Source organism: Pseudonaja textilis, chromosome Z (genome assembly GCF_049901715.1).
Source record: "Pseudonaja textilis isolate UNSWEBS1 chromosome Z, rPseTex1.2, whole genome shotgun sequence".
NCBI classification, from domain to species: Eukaryota; Metazoa; Chordata; class Lepidosauria; order Squamata; family Elapidae; genus Pseudonaja; species Pseudonaja textilis.
In genome coordinates this window covers 63,811,325-63,829,013 of record NC_142008.1, presented here as the reverse complement: position 1 = coordinate 63,829,013, position 17,689 = coordinate 63,811,325, and the positions used below count along the sequence as shown (strand labels likewise).

At 38.9% G+C, this 17,689-nt stretch overlaps 1 protein-coding gene across 6 annotated transcripts in view; it reads right to left on the bottom strand.

Annotated features, from left to right (window-relative positions):
* Positions 1-17,689, bottom strand: part of BBS9 (Bardet-Biedl syndrome 9) — a 365,750-nt gene that overhangs the window by 131,180 nt on the left and 216,881 nt on the right. For 5 of the 6 annotated variants that reach the window (XM_087917940.1, XM_087917939.1, XM_087917936.1 and 2 more), the window contains one exon: positions 15,501-15,723. In XM_087917940.1, the coding sequence (XP_087774066.1) occupies positions 15,501-15,723 (223 nt within the window). Of the gene's footprint in view, positions 1-12,344; positions 14,506-15,500; positions 15,724-17,689 lie in introns of those variants that run through there. The other variant, XM_087917941.1, reaches the window with a different exon arrangement.

Here is a 17,689-nt window from a genome sequence, read left to right as displayed (position 1 = left end):
TTTTTGGATGAAAGCAGCTTGGTTTGTTGCAGGATGTAGATTTTTGTGTACAGATTCTTAGACCTCTATAGGAAAGCATGCACATTCTAAGACATGTCTCCAGTGCTATTTAATGGCAAGGGGTTCTTTATTAAAGATGTCATAATTGCATTCTGGAGCTGTCCAGGCTCTGGAAAAGCCATTGTTTCCCCCACTCTCTCTTATAAGAGAACAGCTCCAATGGCAATATCTAATGCATCTGTTTGGATAATAAATCTTTTTGATATTTACAGATGCTAAAGCTGGCAAGCAAAAAGTTGCCTTAACTGTTCAAATGCTGATTGCCCCCCACCCCCCAAATTAACTCCTTTCTTAGTCAGTTGGGTCAGTGGTTTGGCTTTATGAGCAAAGCTTGGTATAAGTTAGCAAATCCCAGAAAATATTGAACATCTTTGGCTGGGCAAGGAGCTTACCAGTCAAGTGCAGCTTGGACTTTTTAGGGGGCTACCTGAATGCCACTTTGTGATGACCCAGGGAGTGGCACAAAGGCAACACAGCCAGAAAATAAGAATGAGTTCCTTCATTAGCTCCAACTTTGCCCCCAATAACCTGGTTACCTTCCTGTCTGGAGAAAAACTCTCCCACAAACCTGCACCAGCCTTTGGCTGCAGATATTCCTGCCCAAACGTTGCTAACTGAAAACTTTAAACTATATATCCAACAAAGCAAATAAGGTAATTAAATCTGGCAAAGTAAGATACGGAGTTCCAGAAATGAAGTAAAAAGGTGGTAAATCAAACCAGTTGGGAGGATGCAGGAATTCAGGTAACTGCAGCCAAATACAAACTCAACATTTGTTCTTAAAGAATGCCCCTTCCAATTGGTTCTCCTTTAAACTCCCTTCCCAGGTATGCCTCAGGGCCCTCCCTCCCTCATAAGCCATGCAACCAACGTTTCTCTCTTCCCTGTTCTTCCCTGCATGCCCTAGGATGAAGAAGGGGTGGGCCTTGGTCTTCCTCTGAATCCTCTCTCCCTTGTTCTACCTAGCCTGACTTTGCCATTCCCCAATTTCCTCCAGAGCCAATGGAGCCACTCTCCCGCTCCCTGATGGCTGTTTGTCTTCCTCCTCTGATTCAGACTCCGATGGGGTCATGACACTCTTGTGGAAATATGGTAGCCTAAAATGTCTAGCTGTTGCAAATCAAAGGCACATTTTTCTGGCTTGGGAAAGAAGTGGTTATCTCTTAATCTACTGAGGACTGTGCTGAGGTGGGCTGCTGCCATTTTTCACCAGTTCTGGAGGACCGGTAGTTAAGATTAGGCGCAGTTTGGTGAACCAGCAAATCCCACCACTGCTGGCCCAGCCCCCACCCATTTCTCAGCCTGTTTTGGGGCCATTTTCAGGCCACTTTTTGGCCATTTTCAGGGATAAAAACAGCCCAAAAAAACAGCTTGAAAATAGCTCAAAAAACCAAGACATTTTGAGCAGTTTTTTGGGACTGTTTTCAGGCCATTTTGGGCCATTTTAGGAAGTTTTACAGACCGTTTTCTGGGCTAAAATGGGCCTGAGAAGTGCCGCCCAAATAGCCTGCTTTTGGGGTCTGTTTTCAGGACATTTTGGAGCTGTTTTGGGGTCATTTTTAGCCCAGAAAATGGCCTGAAAATGGCCGCCAAAGGCCTGAAAATGGCCGCCAAAGGCCTGAAAATGCCCCCAAAAAGGCTGTTTTGGGGCCATTTTATGGCAATTTTCAGGCCGTTTTGGGGCTCTTTTCAGGCAGTTTTTTGAGCATTTTCAGGCCATTTTGAGGCTGTTTTCAGGCCCGTTTTGGGCTGTTTTTAGTCCAGAAAACTGCCTGAAAATGACCCCAAAATAGGCCATTTTGGGGCCATTTTCAAACAGTTTTCAGATTGTTTGGGGGCTGTTTTCAGGCAGGTTTTTGGGCCACTTTCAGGCTGTTTCCAGGCTAAAAATGCCCTGAAAACAGCCCCAAATTGGCCTGTTTTAGACTGTTTTGGGCCATTTTCATATTTTTTTCTGAACTAAAAATTGCCTGAAAAATTGCCTGAAAATGCCCCCAAAACAGGCCAAAAATGGGTGGGGGGGCAGGACCAGCCAGTGGTGGTATTAGCCCCAAGTGCTGAATCTTACCTCTTCCTTTAAGGCGAGTGGCTGATAGGCGGGGCTGGGTATGAGTGACATCACCCACCCAGTCACATGACCAACCAGCCACACCTACCCAGTCAGAGAACTGGTTGTTAAAAAATTGGCAGCCCACTACTGACTATGCGCACATGGTCTGTATGCTGAGCCTCATTCTCAGAGTAGATTAAAATAACAAATATAAGATCAAAAATTTATCTATTAAATGTTGAAAAATTTGGCTCATGAATCTAGAAAATATGGCTGGGGTGTTACACAGACCAAAAGGCAGGATTATGTCTTCAAATTTGCCACAGCTGGTGTTACAGGTGGTTAAATGTTAATGCCCTTCTTATATTTGAATAAGATTGTAAAAATTACAGAAGTCTAGTCTTGTAAAAATGCTTGCTTCCTATTGTCTTATCTATTAGATCTGGAATTAATGGCAGTGGAAAATGGTCTCTTACTGTGACTATATATAAAGCCTTATAATCATGGATCATTCTCAGTGGGAATTTCTCATTATCATTAGGCTCACTGGGGTCTTGCTTCTTGGGTACAAAGAAAAATGGGAGCTGAGGCAGGAGTGGGAGGTCTTATAATCCTTTTTTCAAATTAGTGAGCCACACTGCTGGCTCATATTTAGCTGGTTGTCCACTAAGACTCCAAGATCCCTCTCACAGTTACTGATATTGAGCCTGGTTTCACCCAGGCTATATGTGTACTTTTGGTTTTTCTTGCCTAAGTGTAGGACTTTACTTTTCTCTACATTGAATTTCATTTTGTTAGATATGGCCCAGTGTTCTAGTCTGTCAAGATCCATCTGGATCTTGAGCCTATCTTCTTGGGTGTTAGCTATTCCTGCCAGCTTAGTATCATCTGCAAATTTGGTAAGTTCCCCTTCTATTCCCTCATCAAAGTTGTTAATGAAGTTATTGAAGAGTACTGGGCCTAAGACGGAACCTTGTGGCACCCCACTGCTTACTTACCTCCATGTAGACTTAGACCCATTAAGGATCACTCGTTGTGTATGGTTTGCCATTTGTGAGTCCATCTAGTGGTGGTGCTATCTACTCCAATTTTTTCTAGCTTACTAAGAAGTAGGTTGTGGTCTACTTTATCAAATGCCTTGCTTAAATTTAAATATATTATATCCACAGTATTTTGCTGGTCTACTTATTTAGTCACTGTGTTGAAGAATGAAATAAGATTGGTTTGGCATGATCTGTTCTTAACAACCTGTGCTGACTGCTACTTATTACTTTACTTGTTTCTAGATGTTGGCAGATCTGTTTTTTAACTACCTTTTCCAGTATCTTTCCGGGTATTGATGTTAGGCTGATTGGTCTATAGTTTCCTGGGTCTGATTTGTTTTCCTTTTTTGAAGATGGTAACCACATCAGCTCTTTTCCAGTCCTCTGGTAGTTCTCTGGTGCTCCAGGATTTTTGAAAGATAAGGTGCAGTGGTTCTGAGATGACCTCTGCCAGCTCCTTTAAAACTCTGGGATGTAATCCATCAGGCCCCAATGATTTGTTTTCATCAAGATCAGACAGGTGTTCTCTTACTATTTTTTTGCTTATTTTAACTTTTATTTCTGGTCTGTCTTTTACAGTTATGTTTTTGGTGGGTTGAGCTATAGTTTTGGGTTTTTTTTGCATGAAGACCGATACAAAGAATGAGTTAAGCAGTTCTGCTTTCTCTCTGTTGCCTATTACTTCTTTGCCATCTTCTCTCTTTAGTGGACCGACTGTTTCCTTGATTTTTTTCTTGTTATTTATATGTTGGAAGAATTATTTTTTTATTATCTTTGACAAATGAACCAAATTCTGTACCCTTGCTTCAGATATATACTTGAATATATCTAAATACAATAACATATTGTATAAAGCTACTGTTTAACAAAAATAGTCATGCTAACTATAATAAAACATAAATTCAATAAACATTTTATTGTAAAAGAAAATCGCTGTAAAATTCAGAAATATCAAAGCATACAAGTTTCTACATAAATGTCTATGCCCAAACAATTAGGTGAAATATTTGTTTAACAAGACACCACTGCAATACTTTTCAGCTAAAACATACACCACAAATTTATGCACTTTTCTTCTCCTCCATTTCCACACTACTAGGAAAATAATAAAATAAATTGCAATGCTTTAAGATTCAAATTCATTGGAGAAGGCAGCTGATGTCACAGCAGCATGGAGTGGAAGAACGGAGCTCTGCTGAATCCACCCAATTTCTGCCTGCCTGAGGGCCTCAAGGGGCCATAAGACACCCTGGAGACGTGACAAAGATAAGACGGGACACCTCGTAGATCATGAGGAGATGGTAATCTCCTGGTAAATCAGAAGAAAGTCCTTCAAACTGACAGGAGAGAAGACAGTCATTAAGGCTGGACTGGAGTTGTGGCAGCTGAAAGGAAGAAGAAGGAAAAAATCCAGGAAGAGAGTGGTTGAGCTGGTTGGGAACTTTCTGATTTCTGCTGTGGAAATTTACCCCAAGAAATTTTGAGTTTTGAAAGTGGGACTCAAAAGAGGAGGAGCAGGATTTCCTGCTCCCCAAAATTAGTAATGACAAAATTTTGGAGCTATTGACAGGTCCAGAAAAGAGTGGAAGAAACTGTAGAAGGGATTTAATTTTATATTAAAGGATAGACTGGATTGGTTATTTTCAAAGATTCATATTGATTTAAGAGTATTGGGCTATATCTTTATCATTATTTGGATTTCAAAACTTAAGGGCTTCAAGGGAAAAAAGGGGGTGGAAGTTACAAATTGACTAACAGCATAGCCAACGGAGGTAAAGAGCAAGTGCAACATCTACTGGATGAGATACCATGAAGTGAAAGTGATTTCACTGTTGTGGTTTTAACAGAGAACAGTGAAGCCATGGAAACAAAGTTATATTTACACTGACAACTAATAAACCCTCAATGTTTAGAGACAGTCTGTGAGAATTTTAAACTCTTTGAGCTTTGGTGAATTATAAACAGACGGGGCAGCCTGACCTGACCTTGGAGACAGCTTCGTTTTATCTTGGCTTGGTTTTGACATGAAAGCTATTTGATCTGCCAAACACTTTGGATAATCATAGAGGGGTTTTGTTGCGCCTTGGTAGATTACAAATATTTAATTGTTAAAGGAAGAAGAAATAGCAGCTGTCTCTGAAGAAACACAAAGAAGAAAGCAATACCTGCAATCATTTATATTGGACTGTCTTCACACTGTGGAGGATTATAAATAGCCCAACAGGGTGAATTCAAGAAATAGCCTGTATCTTTTTTTGAATCTAAGTGGATGCCCCTTTGACTTGCAAAGTACTTTTGGATTATAATAAATTGGGAGACTTAGTGGGCCTTTGTGGATTATAAATATAAACTGTCAAAGGAAAAAGAAAAGACAGCTGTCTCTAAAGAACCTTTAGGTTGCTGATGGTCTAATTAACTTTCTGGACTATAGACATAAGTGGCTATGAAGCTGGAGTGTTTGGGAAAATTGGACTTTTAATTTCTTTGGGTGTTACACTATAGTAGAAAAACTTAAGGAATTGTTGGAAATTTTGAAATTTTCTATTGTCCTTTCTTCCTTTCCTCTTCTTCACTTTTAATCATGACAAGTGCCTTGAATTTGACCAAGATAGGAAGGAAAGCTTCATCTACACCAACATCAGCAGTATCTAGTCCATCTAGATCAATAGAGAGTATGTTAAACCCCCCAAAATCAAATTCATTCCAGAAAGACATGTAAATGATACTTCAATCAATACAACAAGCTATGGCTACAAGTCAAGAAGTCATGTAAAAAAACCACAGCGAACTAAAAAGTGAAATGGGTGAGATTAAGGGAGAGATATGTAAGATGGATGAAAAAATAGGGAACTTTCAGCAAATGATAACAAAAATATGATCAGAGGATTCAAAAAATGGAAGAGAAATCAGAGTAAGTAGAGAATAAAGTTGATGAAATAAATCAAAGAATATCGCAAGTTAACAAGAGTCTTGGAGAAACAGTAATCATGCTTGAAATGGAGAAAGTGGCTTACTTCCTGGGATTCCAGAATAATGAAGAAGAAAAAGGGGAAGACCTGCCGGACATGATGTCAGAGCTGCTGGTTGATGCCTTACCAAAAAAAAGTAAGCAAGAGATGCAAGGTAAAATAGATGAAACTATGCAAAAAGACACAAACTTCCGAGAGAGGTGCATGTGAGACTCACAAAAAAGACATTAAGAGGTGGAATACTTAAAAGAGCAAGAGATGAATCACTAAAATATAAAGATAAAGAAATTGTGATTTTGAAGCAAATTTCCAGAAGAGTAAGAGATCTAGAGAGACAGTATCAATTTTTGATAAGAAAATTGATCAAACACAACAAGAAGTATCCAGGTGATGAATACCAGAGGGAATCCTAGTTTCTTGGCAGAATAAAAGACACAGACTGGACGCATTAGACAAAGCATACAAATTTTTATGGCTACCACTTTACTGCAAATGATGAACAGGAAAGTAGAGAAGAAATATAAAACAAAAGACAAAAAGAAATACCAAGAGAGGAAAAGGCTATACAACAAGAAGCAATTGAATATTAATGACTGTGTGTTGCATTGTTTTGAGGGGACAGCACATTTTCACTGTCATACAAGCTGTATACTCACTACTTTACATTGTAGCCAACTGTCATTTCTTCAGTGTTGTCACATGAAAAGATATACTTAAATATTTACAAAATGAGAGAGGGTGTACTCACTTCTATGATATACTGTGGATATATTATGTTAGAAATGCTCTGCTTTTAGTATGGGAAAAAATTAAAGAGAAACATTACATGAAAATACTAGTCTGGCTATCCATGATGAAAACACTAATATACCCGAATGTTATGAAGTTGAAAAAAATTATGAGATATAAAAATGTCTTAAATAAACAAGGGGAACTAAAATCGAAGCAAGAACTGAAAAATCAAGGGATTGATTTGGCTTGGTGGCCACATATGCAAATACAATCAAGAAAGATATAGAAATGTATGGATTTTACAAAGAACCTACAGAATTGGAACAATATTTTTAGGGATTGATGATAAATTAATAAAAAGAACGTACAGCATTAGCAATAGCACTTAAGACTTATATACCACTTTATAGTGCTTTACAGCCCTATCTAAGCAGTTTACAGAGTTAGCATATTGCCCCCAACAATTTTAGCCACCTCGGAAGGATGGAAGGCTGAGTCAACCTTGAGCCTGGTGGGATTTGAACTGCCAAACTCTAGGCAGCTGGCTGCAGAAGTAGCTTGTAGTACTGCACTCTAACCACTGCGCCAGAAGAGGCTCAGTGTATATAGTTACTTATTGAGTTTTAAAATGGAAGAATAACAAGTAAAATAAACAATGATAACATGGGGTAAAATTTTTGGATATACTATAGAATTAGATAAATCGCAAGAACTCTGGGAGAGAAATTATAGATTGATGATGTCAACAACTTATAAAGAAAATTTATACAAAATGTATTATAGGTGGCATCAGCCACTAGTAAGAATGGCAAAAATGTTTAAAAATATGTCTGCAAAATGTTGGAAATGTAATCAGTCACCGGGCTCTTATTACCATATGTGATGGACGTGTCCAAAGGCTAAAAAATATTGGCTAAAATACAAATATGGCTATTTGATAATTTGAATAGAATTACGAGAAATTTTATATGGCAAAAGAAAAAAACCAAGAGTTAAATTAAAGTTATTGCAAGATGCTACTGAAAGAGGAGGATTTGGCCTACCTGACTACAGGGCTGCAATATTAACTTAGGTGAAAGGTTGGATTAATCATAGAAACAAAAGAATATTGTTATTAGAAGGCTACAACTTACAGTCGGGAGGGCTAGCCTTCCTCTGGCAGGAGAAATTAAAGGGTTATAGTTATGTGCAAAAGCATAAAGTAAGACAGATTCTCTTAAACACATGGTATAAGATAAAAAGGCAAATGTTATAGAAACACTTATTTGGCTATCAACTTTGAAGGCACTGATGCATCCACACCTTATGTGACAAGGAAAAATCATCACCTACAAAGAGATATTAAATGAAATAGGGTAACTACAAACTAGACAAGAGTTGAAGAATCAGGGAATTGAGGTCAAATGGTGGGCCTATTTGCAACTCCAATCAAAATATTTAAAAGATAAGAGAGAATGGGGAATTAGTAGAACTAGGACAAAATTAGATGAAATTTTATTAGGACCTGAGCAGAGATGATAAAAAAATATATCAAGTTTTATTGGAATTTAAATTGAAAGAAGAAAAAGTAAAATAAATGATGGTGATATGGATGAAAAAAATTGGCTATAGCATTAATTTAGATGATTGGCAAAAATGGAATAGAAACAAAAAAATGACTTTAGCGATTCCCTTTAAAGAAAATTTGTGTAAATTATTTTATAGATGGCACATACCACCATCAAGTTTGGCAAAAATGAACCCTAAACTTTTCCCGATGTGTTGGAAATGCAATAAAGAAATAGGAACTTATTATCACTTATGGTGGAGTTGCAAAGAGGCCCAAAAATACTGGCAAACTCTACATAAGTGGATAGAAGAAATGTGCGGAATTAAAAGTTTAATAGGTTGTGACTAAATATATACACAATGCTTGTACATGTTTCAGTCTATACACCAATTTTTATAGGTTTTTATAGCCTTGTAAAAATAACGTCTTCCTAAATTATGTAGTGATATGATATGAATATGACTTTTACACTACCATTTTTTCATTTTCCAAATCCTTCAATAGAATGTTAAGCTGTGTTTGTCCTCATCAGTCTATCTTGAAATGCAGAGAACCTCACACAAGCCACCAGTGCCCCTTTCCAGCGGATCAACTCCAAACTAATCTAATAACAGAGATGATGGCAAGTGAATATTGAGCAAACTTCAGGGTAGCACAATGCTATAGAGTACCTTTATGTCTACATTTAAAACATACATTTTAATATTTATCCCCCAATTTATCAGTCAAAATTCTCAGTAGAGGCACTATTTTCAATCACAAATAGTACATTTTTCTAACAACATATATTTAGATCAGAACATGAGACCTAATAAGAAAAGAGTTATAATATGAAAGACTTTGGGTGGCTTATAATTAAATAAAATGACAATATAAAACATAAAATATATAAATAATAAGATTAAAATTAACAAGAAACAGCTGAGAAAAAAACCCAATGTAAAACAGGTGTAGAAGTGGCATCTTCTTTAATCCATAGTAAATACTTTTCTTATCTCCATCATACTCATTATGGGATATGCCAAAAAAGCAACTCATGAATAAAGGCAAATATATATATGTCTCTGAATAATATTGCAGGATCCAATCTGGGCCGGACCCTGGGATCAGAGGTTTATTCTTTCAAGTTTCTGGATTCAAATTCCCATACTCAGATAACTGCTCTGTACCATAATGTAGAAGTTGAGTTGCATGTATGCACTGTATGTATGTGTCAACGTAGAAAGAAATTCTCTGAGGATGGGCTCCAACATGAGTTTGAAAGCTCAAAAGGCTAAACCACTGATTCCATTGACCGACCCAAATTGGACCCTGCGAAAAAGCAACTGTTAACTTCAGTTTTAAAGAGAAAGTACTGTATCACCATTCCCATTTATTTTTTATTCAGTAATAGTTTCAGCAACTATCGCAATAGTCCTTTTTTTTCTTTTTTTTTAAAAAATTTATTTGGGTTTTCACAAAAACAAAATACAAATAAAACATCTTTTTTGAAAATAGCATGGTCCCAGGTTATCACTTCTTCATACAGACAAAAAACTCAATTTCATGCTCATTTTTATATTCTATTCCATATCTTATTACCATTTTATATTTTCTACATAGTTTTTCCCCTCTTTTAATTTTCTCAACTTTGTTTTAATTATCTCATCTCAATTCAAATCATTATATTTATACTTTTGTCTGTCCTATTTCAATTTCACATTATCTTTTCTTATTAAGCATTTTTTTCCCTGTAGTTACCAATTAGAGTATGACACCTTTATATCCTTTAATTTTATCCATTCAAACTCTTATTTAAGCTTCAATGTATACCTTTAAGATTATAGCATTCAATATAATACATAACTTCAAATTGAGTTCTGCTTGGTACATTCTTAAAATAGAGACTATATTCTTAAAAAGAAAAAATTATATATATATATATGTAAATAAAACACACATTCCATTCCAATTCAATTCTATCATTAATATGCATTAAAATCTTAACATCTTTAATATTTCTTTTCAATTAAATATCATACTTCCTTGGGAACACTTATAAACTTTCCATAGTTAATTTTTTTTTCCATATTTCTCACTTATATTTTTATAAATCATTACTAATAATTAAAAATGTTCCCTTTTAATTCTCTCAATCATTTTAATTCATTTATTTATTAACAAACATCCCACTACGTTACAGTAAATATTTTATCCATCATCATATTTTCTAAAATTATTTCTATTTGTAATATAACAATGCTATCTTATGTACCTTTGCAGAATCCCTTTTGCAATTAAATTTTTACCCATTATCTCTAAACAAGCTTATGGTTACAATCCTTATATCTTTTCTCTGTTTCTCCATTTCTTGTTTCTGTTTTTACAACTTCTTTTCCTTGCCTTCTTCCCCTCTTCTTCTCCCTCCCTTTTTACCCTCTCGTCTCTCTACTTCTAACTCTCTCATCTGTAATCCCCTCTTCTCTTGCTTTCTAATATTATACTTATCTTTCAAATTGTTATTCTTTTTGGTTGTTTTTTCTAGTCTTAAACCTTTCACTCTCTTTCCCCCCTTTTCTTTTTCCCCCACTTAAAATTATTTGATCATTAAAGATGGCTTCTTCTTTGTCCCAATCTTCTTGTTCTGCAAGCTTTTCTTGTGGCTTCTCATAGCTCCAGATCTCCATTTCTAAGAATTGAAACACGAAGCCAAAAGAACTTCTCCCTTCTTGTGCATCTTCTTTCCATTTTTTAAGTTCCGTTTTCAGTTCTTCTAAGAGTGATACCATTTTAAAAACTTTTAAACAACCATCCGGTTAATTTTAGTCATCTAGATGCAAAAACCAAAAATCACCAAATAATCCAAATAATCCAAGGCTGTTTCTACTTGCTTCTTTTTTCCACTTTCTCTTCCCGGGGTTCTATTATTTTGTTACAAGTTTCAATTAAAATGTATCTTTGAGGAATCTTGTTAAAATTTCACTGTAAATTCCTTTTAATTACAGTTCCATTCCTTAATTCCAGGCAGTCTCCTCCATTTTTCCAGATCCTGCCCTTTTATTCTTTTTTTTTCTCCTTTCCTGCTTTTAAAAACTTTTAAATGTCCAGAAATTTTTTTATTATCCCTTTGACTTTAATTTTCAGCTTAGATGCCTATTAATGTCAAAGTAGATTTTTTTTCAATTTCTTGCTTAAGTCTCTTAGCAATCAGTATAAGGAAGGGAAGAAAAAAACCCTAATCCTTTCCCTTCTCTCTCTCCTTTGCAGCTTCAAAATCTTCTTTGTGAACAATGTTGTTAAGTTTAAATTCCAGGGTACCTTATTTGTTGCTTTTGCTGTTTGACCTGGTCAACTAAAATTTTCTCTTCTTATCTTTTCTCCTGCACATTCTTTTCCGGTCGAGTTCTTCTTTGTGGTGGCCATTTCTGACCACCGCTACAAACGCCTTCGGGAAAGGGAGTAATGGCCAGCTGGGGAGGAGAGATGCGGCTCTCCTCAACCCTGCAGGCAGTCTCCCCCCTCTTCACCACCTCCACGGGGTGGCTTAGCCCCAAAACCAGCCAGCTCGGGGCGCTCCAGCAGCAAACATGGATCGAAGCCTCGGAGAGACGAGGTTTCGGTCTGTCGCCGAAGAAGCTCAAACCGGAAGTTCATATTCTTTTAATTTAGACAAATTTGGATATTCTTTTTCAATATTATCATATATTTACTGAACAGTACTAAACATAATACTGATTCAATATTTTAATTAACTTGGCATAATTGTTTTCACAGGACTATTTTTTGAATGTGGTTTTGATAAAGAAAAATTAGATAAATTAAGATAAAACCTGTAACACACAATTGGTATTTGTGACAGAATAAGAAACTGTTCAGAACCATAATATCAAAAAATTGTTATGGAATCAACAAACCAGAACTTGACAATTTATTTATTTATTTACTTACTTACTTACTTACTTACTTACTTACTTATTTTGCCGTTTATTCGCCCATGGCGACTCGAGGCAGCTTACACAATGTAAAATCATATTTAAAACAAAAAATAAAAACAGTAAGAACTAACAAAAAGAATCAAATAGATTAGTAAAGTACAATAGAACAAAATTTGGGAAAACAAAAACAAAGAAAACAAAAACAAAAACCAACTTCCACGATGACAGCGGATTACACTAGCCGTTTGATGGGTTCCATCCCTCTCTGGGTTCCCAGGCCTGCTGGCAAAACCAGGTCTTTAGTGCCTTTTGGAATAGTATTAATGAGGGGGGCATTCTAATCTCTGGGGGAATGATGTTCCAGAGAAACGGAGCCACCACAGAGAAAGCCCTTCTTCTAGCTCCCACCAGGTGTATCTCCCTCAGAGGTGGGACCCACATCATTCCCTGCCTCCTTGCTCTAATGGACGGGTAGATGTTACTGGCAAGAGATGTTTCCTCAGACAACTCAGACCCAAGCCATGAAGGGATTTAAAGGTGACAACCAGCACCATGAATTGCACCCAGAAGCAAATTGGCAACCAATGCAGCTCCTGCAGGAGAGGTGATACATGTGCACACTGGGGTCTGCATAAAACCATGTGGGCCACTGCATTTTGCACCAACTGGAGCTTACGGATGCTCTTCAAGGGCAGCCCGATGTAGAGCGCGTTGCAATAATCAAGATGGGAAGTAATCAGGGCATGAGTGACTGAGAGTAGGGACCGCTGATCCAGGAAAGGGTGTAACTGATGCATAACCCGCAGTTGTGCAAAGACCCTCCTGGCCATGACCACCACCTACTCTTCAAACAGGAGTTGTGAGTTCAAGAAAACCCCTAGATTACACACAGGGTCTGTTTGGGATAGTCCAACCCCATCCAAGACTAAAAGTGGTAATTCTCCCTGAACCAACAAACCCCAGACCCAAAGCCACTTGGTCTTACAAGGGTTTAGTTTCAACCCATTGCTCCCCATCCAGCCCCTAACAGCCTTCAGGCACTGTGAGAGGGAGGACACAGCAACACTTAATTCACCACGGGCCAAGACATACAGCTGAGTATCATCAGCATATTGGTGATACCTCAGTCCATGGAGACGGATGACCTTACCCAGCAGTTTCATATAAATGTTGAACAGGAGCGGAGAGAGTACCGAGCCCTGTGGAACTCCATAAAGCAGTGGGCAAGGGTTGGATCTCTCCCTTCCTATCAACACTGACTGAGAGCGGTCGCAGAGGAAGGAAGTGAACGAAGACAGCACAAGGCTTCCCACTCCTATCCCCTGAAGCTGTCCCAGGAGAATCCCATGGTCAATGGTATCAAAAGCCGCTGAGAGGTCAAGTAGAGCAAGGATGGATGCACTACCCGCATCCCGCTCCCGCCAGAGATCATCTAAAAGTGCAACCACTGCTGTTTTTGTCCCAAATCCAGGTCTGAATCCTGATTGTTGCTCCTGGTAGAGGTTGACTGGTAGGGGTCGAGATAACCCGTTTCATCCAGAAACCTCTGGAGCTGCTGTGCGACCACCTTCTCAACAACCTTCCTCCAAAAGGGAAGATTGGAGACAGGTCAGAAATTATCCAACTGGGTGGAGTCCAGCGATGGCTTCTTAAGAAGAGGGTGGACCACAGATTCCTTAAGTGCTGGGGCACTATACCCTCCTGTAGGGAAGCATTAATCACCGCCAAAGTTCACCCGCCTGTCACCTCCTGGGAAGCTTTCACAAGCCAGGAGGGACATGGGTCTATAATACAGGTGCTCGCGCTCATACACCCTAGGATCCTGTCTACTTCCTCAGGAACAACAGGGTCAAACCGTTCCCAGATAACAGGGCAAGAACCTGCCTCAGAAGCTTCCACCGGATCAGCAAGCATGCCGGCATCTAACTGGGAACAAAGTCAAGCAATTTTGTCTTCCAGAAAATCCACAAATTCCTCAGCGCATCCCTTCAGGTGAACCTCAATCTCCTCCTTCCCTAAGAGGAGACAGCTCACCTTAAAGAGGGTCACTGGGCAATTATCTGCAGACGCAATTAGTGTGGAGAACTAACACTTTACACTTTGCCTCACGAATCGCCACAAGGTAGGCCTTAGTAGCAGCAATTTATCTTCAGAAGGGGTAATCTGGACATCATGCCTTTGTGCAACTCTACCAAGGATAAACATAAAGATTTGAATCACCTCTTTTTCCTTTGATTTATTAAATATATCCACACATTAAATACAAAAACTAACATTACAGCATAGAATCTCATGGATATCCCCATATTTGCACCATTCAGGCAAAAGCAGTTTAAATGAATTTCTTTCAGAAGTTGTTAAAGTAGAATTATATATCTGTGTGACTTTCAGCTGAACTTACTAGATACGTGATAGTGAACCTATGCATGCATGCCGGAAATGGCAGCAGAGCCATTTCTCCAGGCACACCAGCCGTCGCCCATTGCTCTTCTGGATTCCAGCGCATCCATGTATGCTAGCCAGCTTTTTTTTGTGTATGGAATGCCGGAAAATGGAAGAGCAGCTGAGCTTCCAGTTTCTGGAGCGCACGCTGGTCTTTGCACGTACACGCATGCCTGGAAACTGGAAGTCCAGGTGGCCAGCGTGCATGTGCACATTGGAAAGCAGAAGCTCAGTTTCCTGGTACACACATGCGCGCTAGGAAACTGCTCTTCCAGTTTCCGGTACTCCCCATGCGCATGCTCCCATTTCAGCACTCGGTGCTGAAAAGGTTTGTCAATAGTGTACTAGATAGCTTAAAGGTTTGTCAATACTGTACTAGATAGCTTAGCGTGAAATGATCATCTGGGTACATTAATCTCTGTATCAAGTCTATTTTTATTTCTGAAATGCAACAGTCATTGATCACATTTAGATAAATGTTAGTTCAAAGTGATTTTATTCTCGAATCCACTTTTATTGGTTAGAAAGAAAACATAATGAATCATGTTAAATACATATCATTCTAAAAATATTTGGCATCAAAATTCCATTAGCATATTTATTCAGTGGCAATTTTGGAATTTCTAAAGGAGAGACACAACTTTTTGTTGTTGTTGTTTTGTTTACTCAGACTATTTTAGCAGGACATTTAAGCAACCTCACGAAAGCTACTATTCTTTTTCTAACCTGGGTGCAACTTACCTGACAAAAGCATAAGTTGCTGACAGTCTAGGTCTGTGTTTAGAGACATACGACCACCTTTTGCCAGTCTATCGAAGAGTAAAGTTATGTGCTTCTTCAATCTATTAGTATCCTTGGGGATACATAATTGATTAAAAAGTGTAAGAGCATGGTCTTTAGAATTCTTGGACAGACATGTTTTTAACAAATGAGAGATAGAAGCATCCACAGTTTCTTCCCAACCCTGCAAAAGAATCAGAAAAATATTTATAAATTAGACATGATTTACATAACGAATTTAGTTTATTGCATTGGATAAAAGAAAATTAAAATTAGCAAAATAAAAAACAAGGAAATACACCCAAAGAACCCTTAAATATTCAAATTCAATTAACTTTAACACTTTTAAAATGCTTGTGTGTCTAATTACACTTGGCCAAATAAAGTATTCAATTCAATTCAATTCAGTTTAATAATACTGATTTTGCTGTTTTTCTTGGTAAACTGGTTTTTTCCTTCTTTTTATGGGAATTTGACATAAATAAGAGTACATTTGATTCACACATTAACATATAATTCTATTACATTAGCAAACATTAGGATATATTTTACCTGGCTAATTTTTTCTTCTGTCTTCAACATGAAATTCTGTAACTGTCAAACTATTTAGAGCACAAGTTCTTTGCTTCCTCCAATATGAGGCATAGCTCTTCCTATAATATATGGATCCAAGCATCCTAAAAGCAATATAATCTAAAAATATATGAACTCTGATTCATGTTTCCTTTACACTACATTATTTGAAGTTTGCCTTTATCTCTGTGGGACAATTTACCATGTCAAGTACTGGCTAAAACTAATTTTCATAGATGGTTTAATAGATTTATTTTCTTTGTGGAAAAAGTATTGAAGTCAATGCTCCATGGTCTTTCATTTCAATCCTTGATAATTCCTAGTCCCCCAAAACCCCTTATAGAGTTTATTTGAGCCTACAGAAGAGACTTAAGTCCTTCAATCTTTAAAACAAAAGTCTATTCTGTAGACTATTCTCTAAACGAGGAGTGTCAAACTCAAGGCCCTAGAAACAGCAAAGGACTGGCCCAGTGGGCCTCAACCCAGCCTCAGGTTGACCGGGCACTGATCTGCAACCTGATGGCATCCATCCAGGCTGGACTGCAGCCAGCCTTAAATCCACACTGCTGTCCCAGCCCCACCCCTTGGCTGCGGGATCTAAGGCTAGTCGCGGTCTGGACCAGATGGATGCCACCAGATTGCAGATCAGCACCACACTTGCACCTCCATGTCCTGCTCCCCATCCTTTCACTTGTGTTTGTGTCTGCGTGAGAGGAAGTGTCCGGCAGCAGGGGTTCTGCAGCCTGCTGCAACCACTGGCTGGTCCTCTAAGAAGCAGGTGTAATGCCAGCATTGGCACTCGCAGCAGGCAGAGTCAGAGGGAAGGCATGTGATGCAGATCACCAGATGTGCCTGCTCCATCTCATGTGGTTGGGATGGGGCAAGTGGCTGGACAGCACTTCCAGTAGGCTGGACCACATACCTGCCCTTGTGCCTCTGCCTCTGGCTACTGCTGCAGCTGCAGGTCAAGACAAGGTGAAGCAGAGTGTGGGGTGGCTGCTGCTGGACACCATCGGTCCAACTACTCCATCCTATTTGTCTTTGCTTGTAGTTGGAGAGTAGGTAACAACTGGTCATCACCTCATCCCCCTCACAGGTCTTGCTCTTGACCCACATATGGAGTACGTTCATTTTGCACATGCAATGCACCTCAGCATGACTGTGGGCTGCTGCCACCAACGAAGCCAGTAGCAGCTTGTGTAGGTCCATTAGGCCACTGCCGTCATCATCTGGAGCACCAGGCCCACCCAGCCCAAAGGAGACAACGAGGCAAGCTAAAAAGGCTGAGTAGAGATGGTAGAGCATGCACAAGCCAGTAGGCAAAAGGCAAGAGGGGAAAGCTGGATCCCTATTGGCGCCATGGCCGCTCAGGCCCAGTCAGGATCGCATGCCTCACTTCCCCATCTCTGTTGGGCCTGGGCAGCCATGGCAATGATGGTGATCTGGCAATGAAGTGGCTGTCTTTTACCTACTGGGAATGGGCATGCTCTATCACCTCTACTTGGCCTTTCCAGCTGGCTGCTTCACCTCCTAGAGGCTGGGCGGGTCTGTTGAGTGGTAATGGCGGCAGCCCGCAG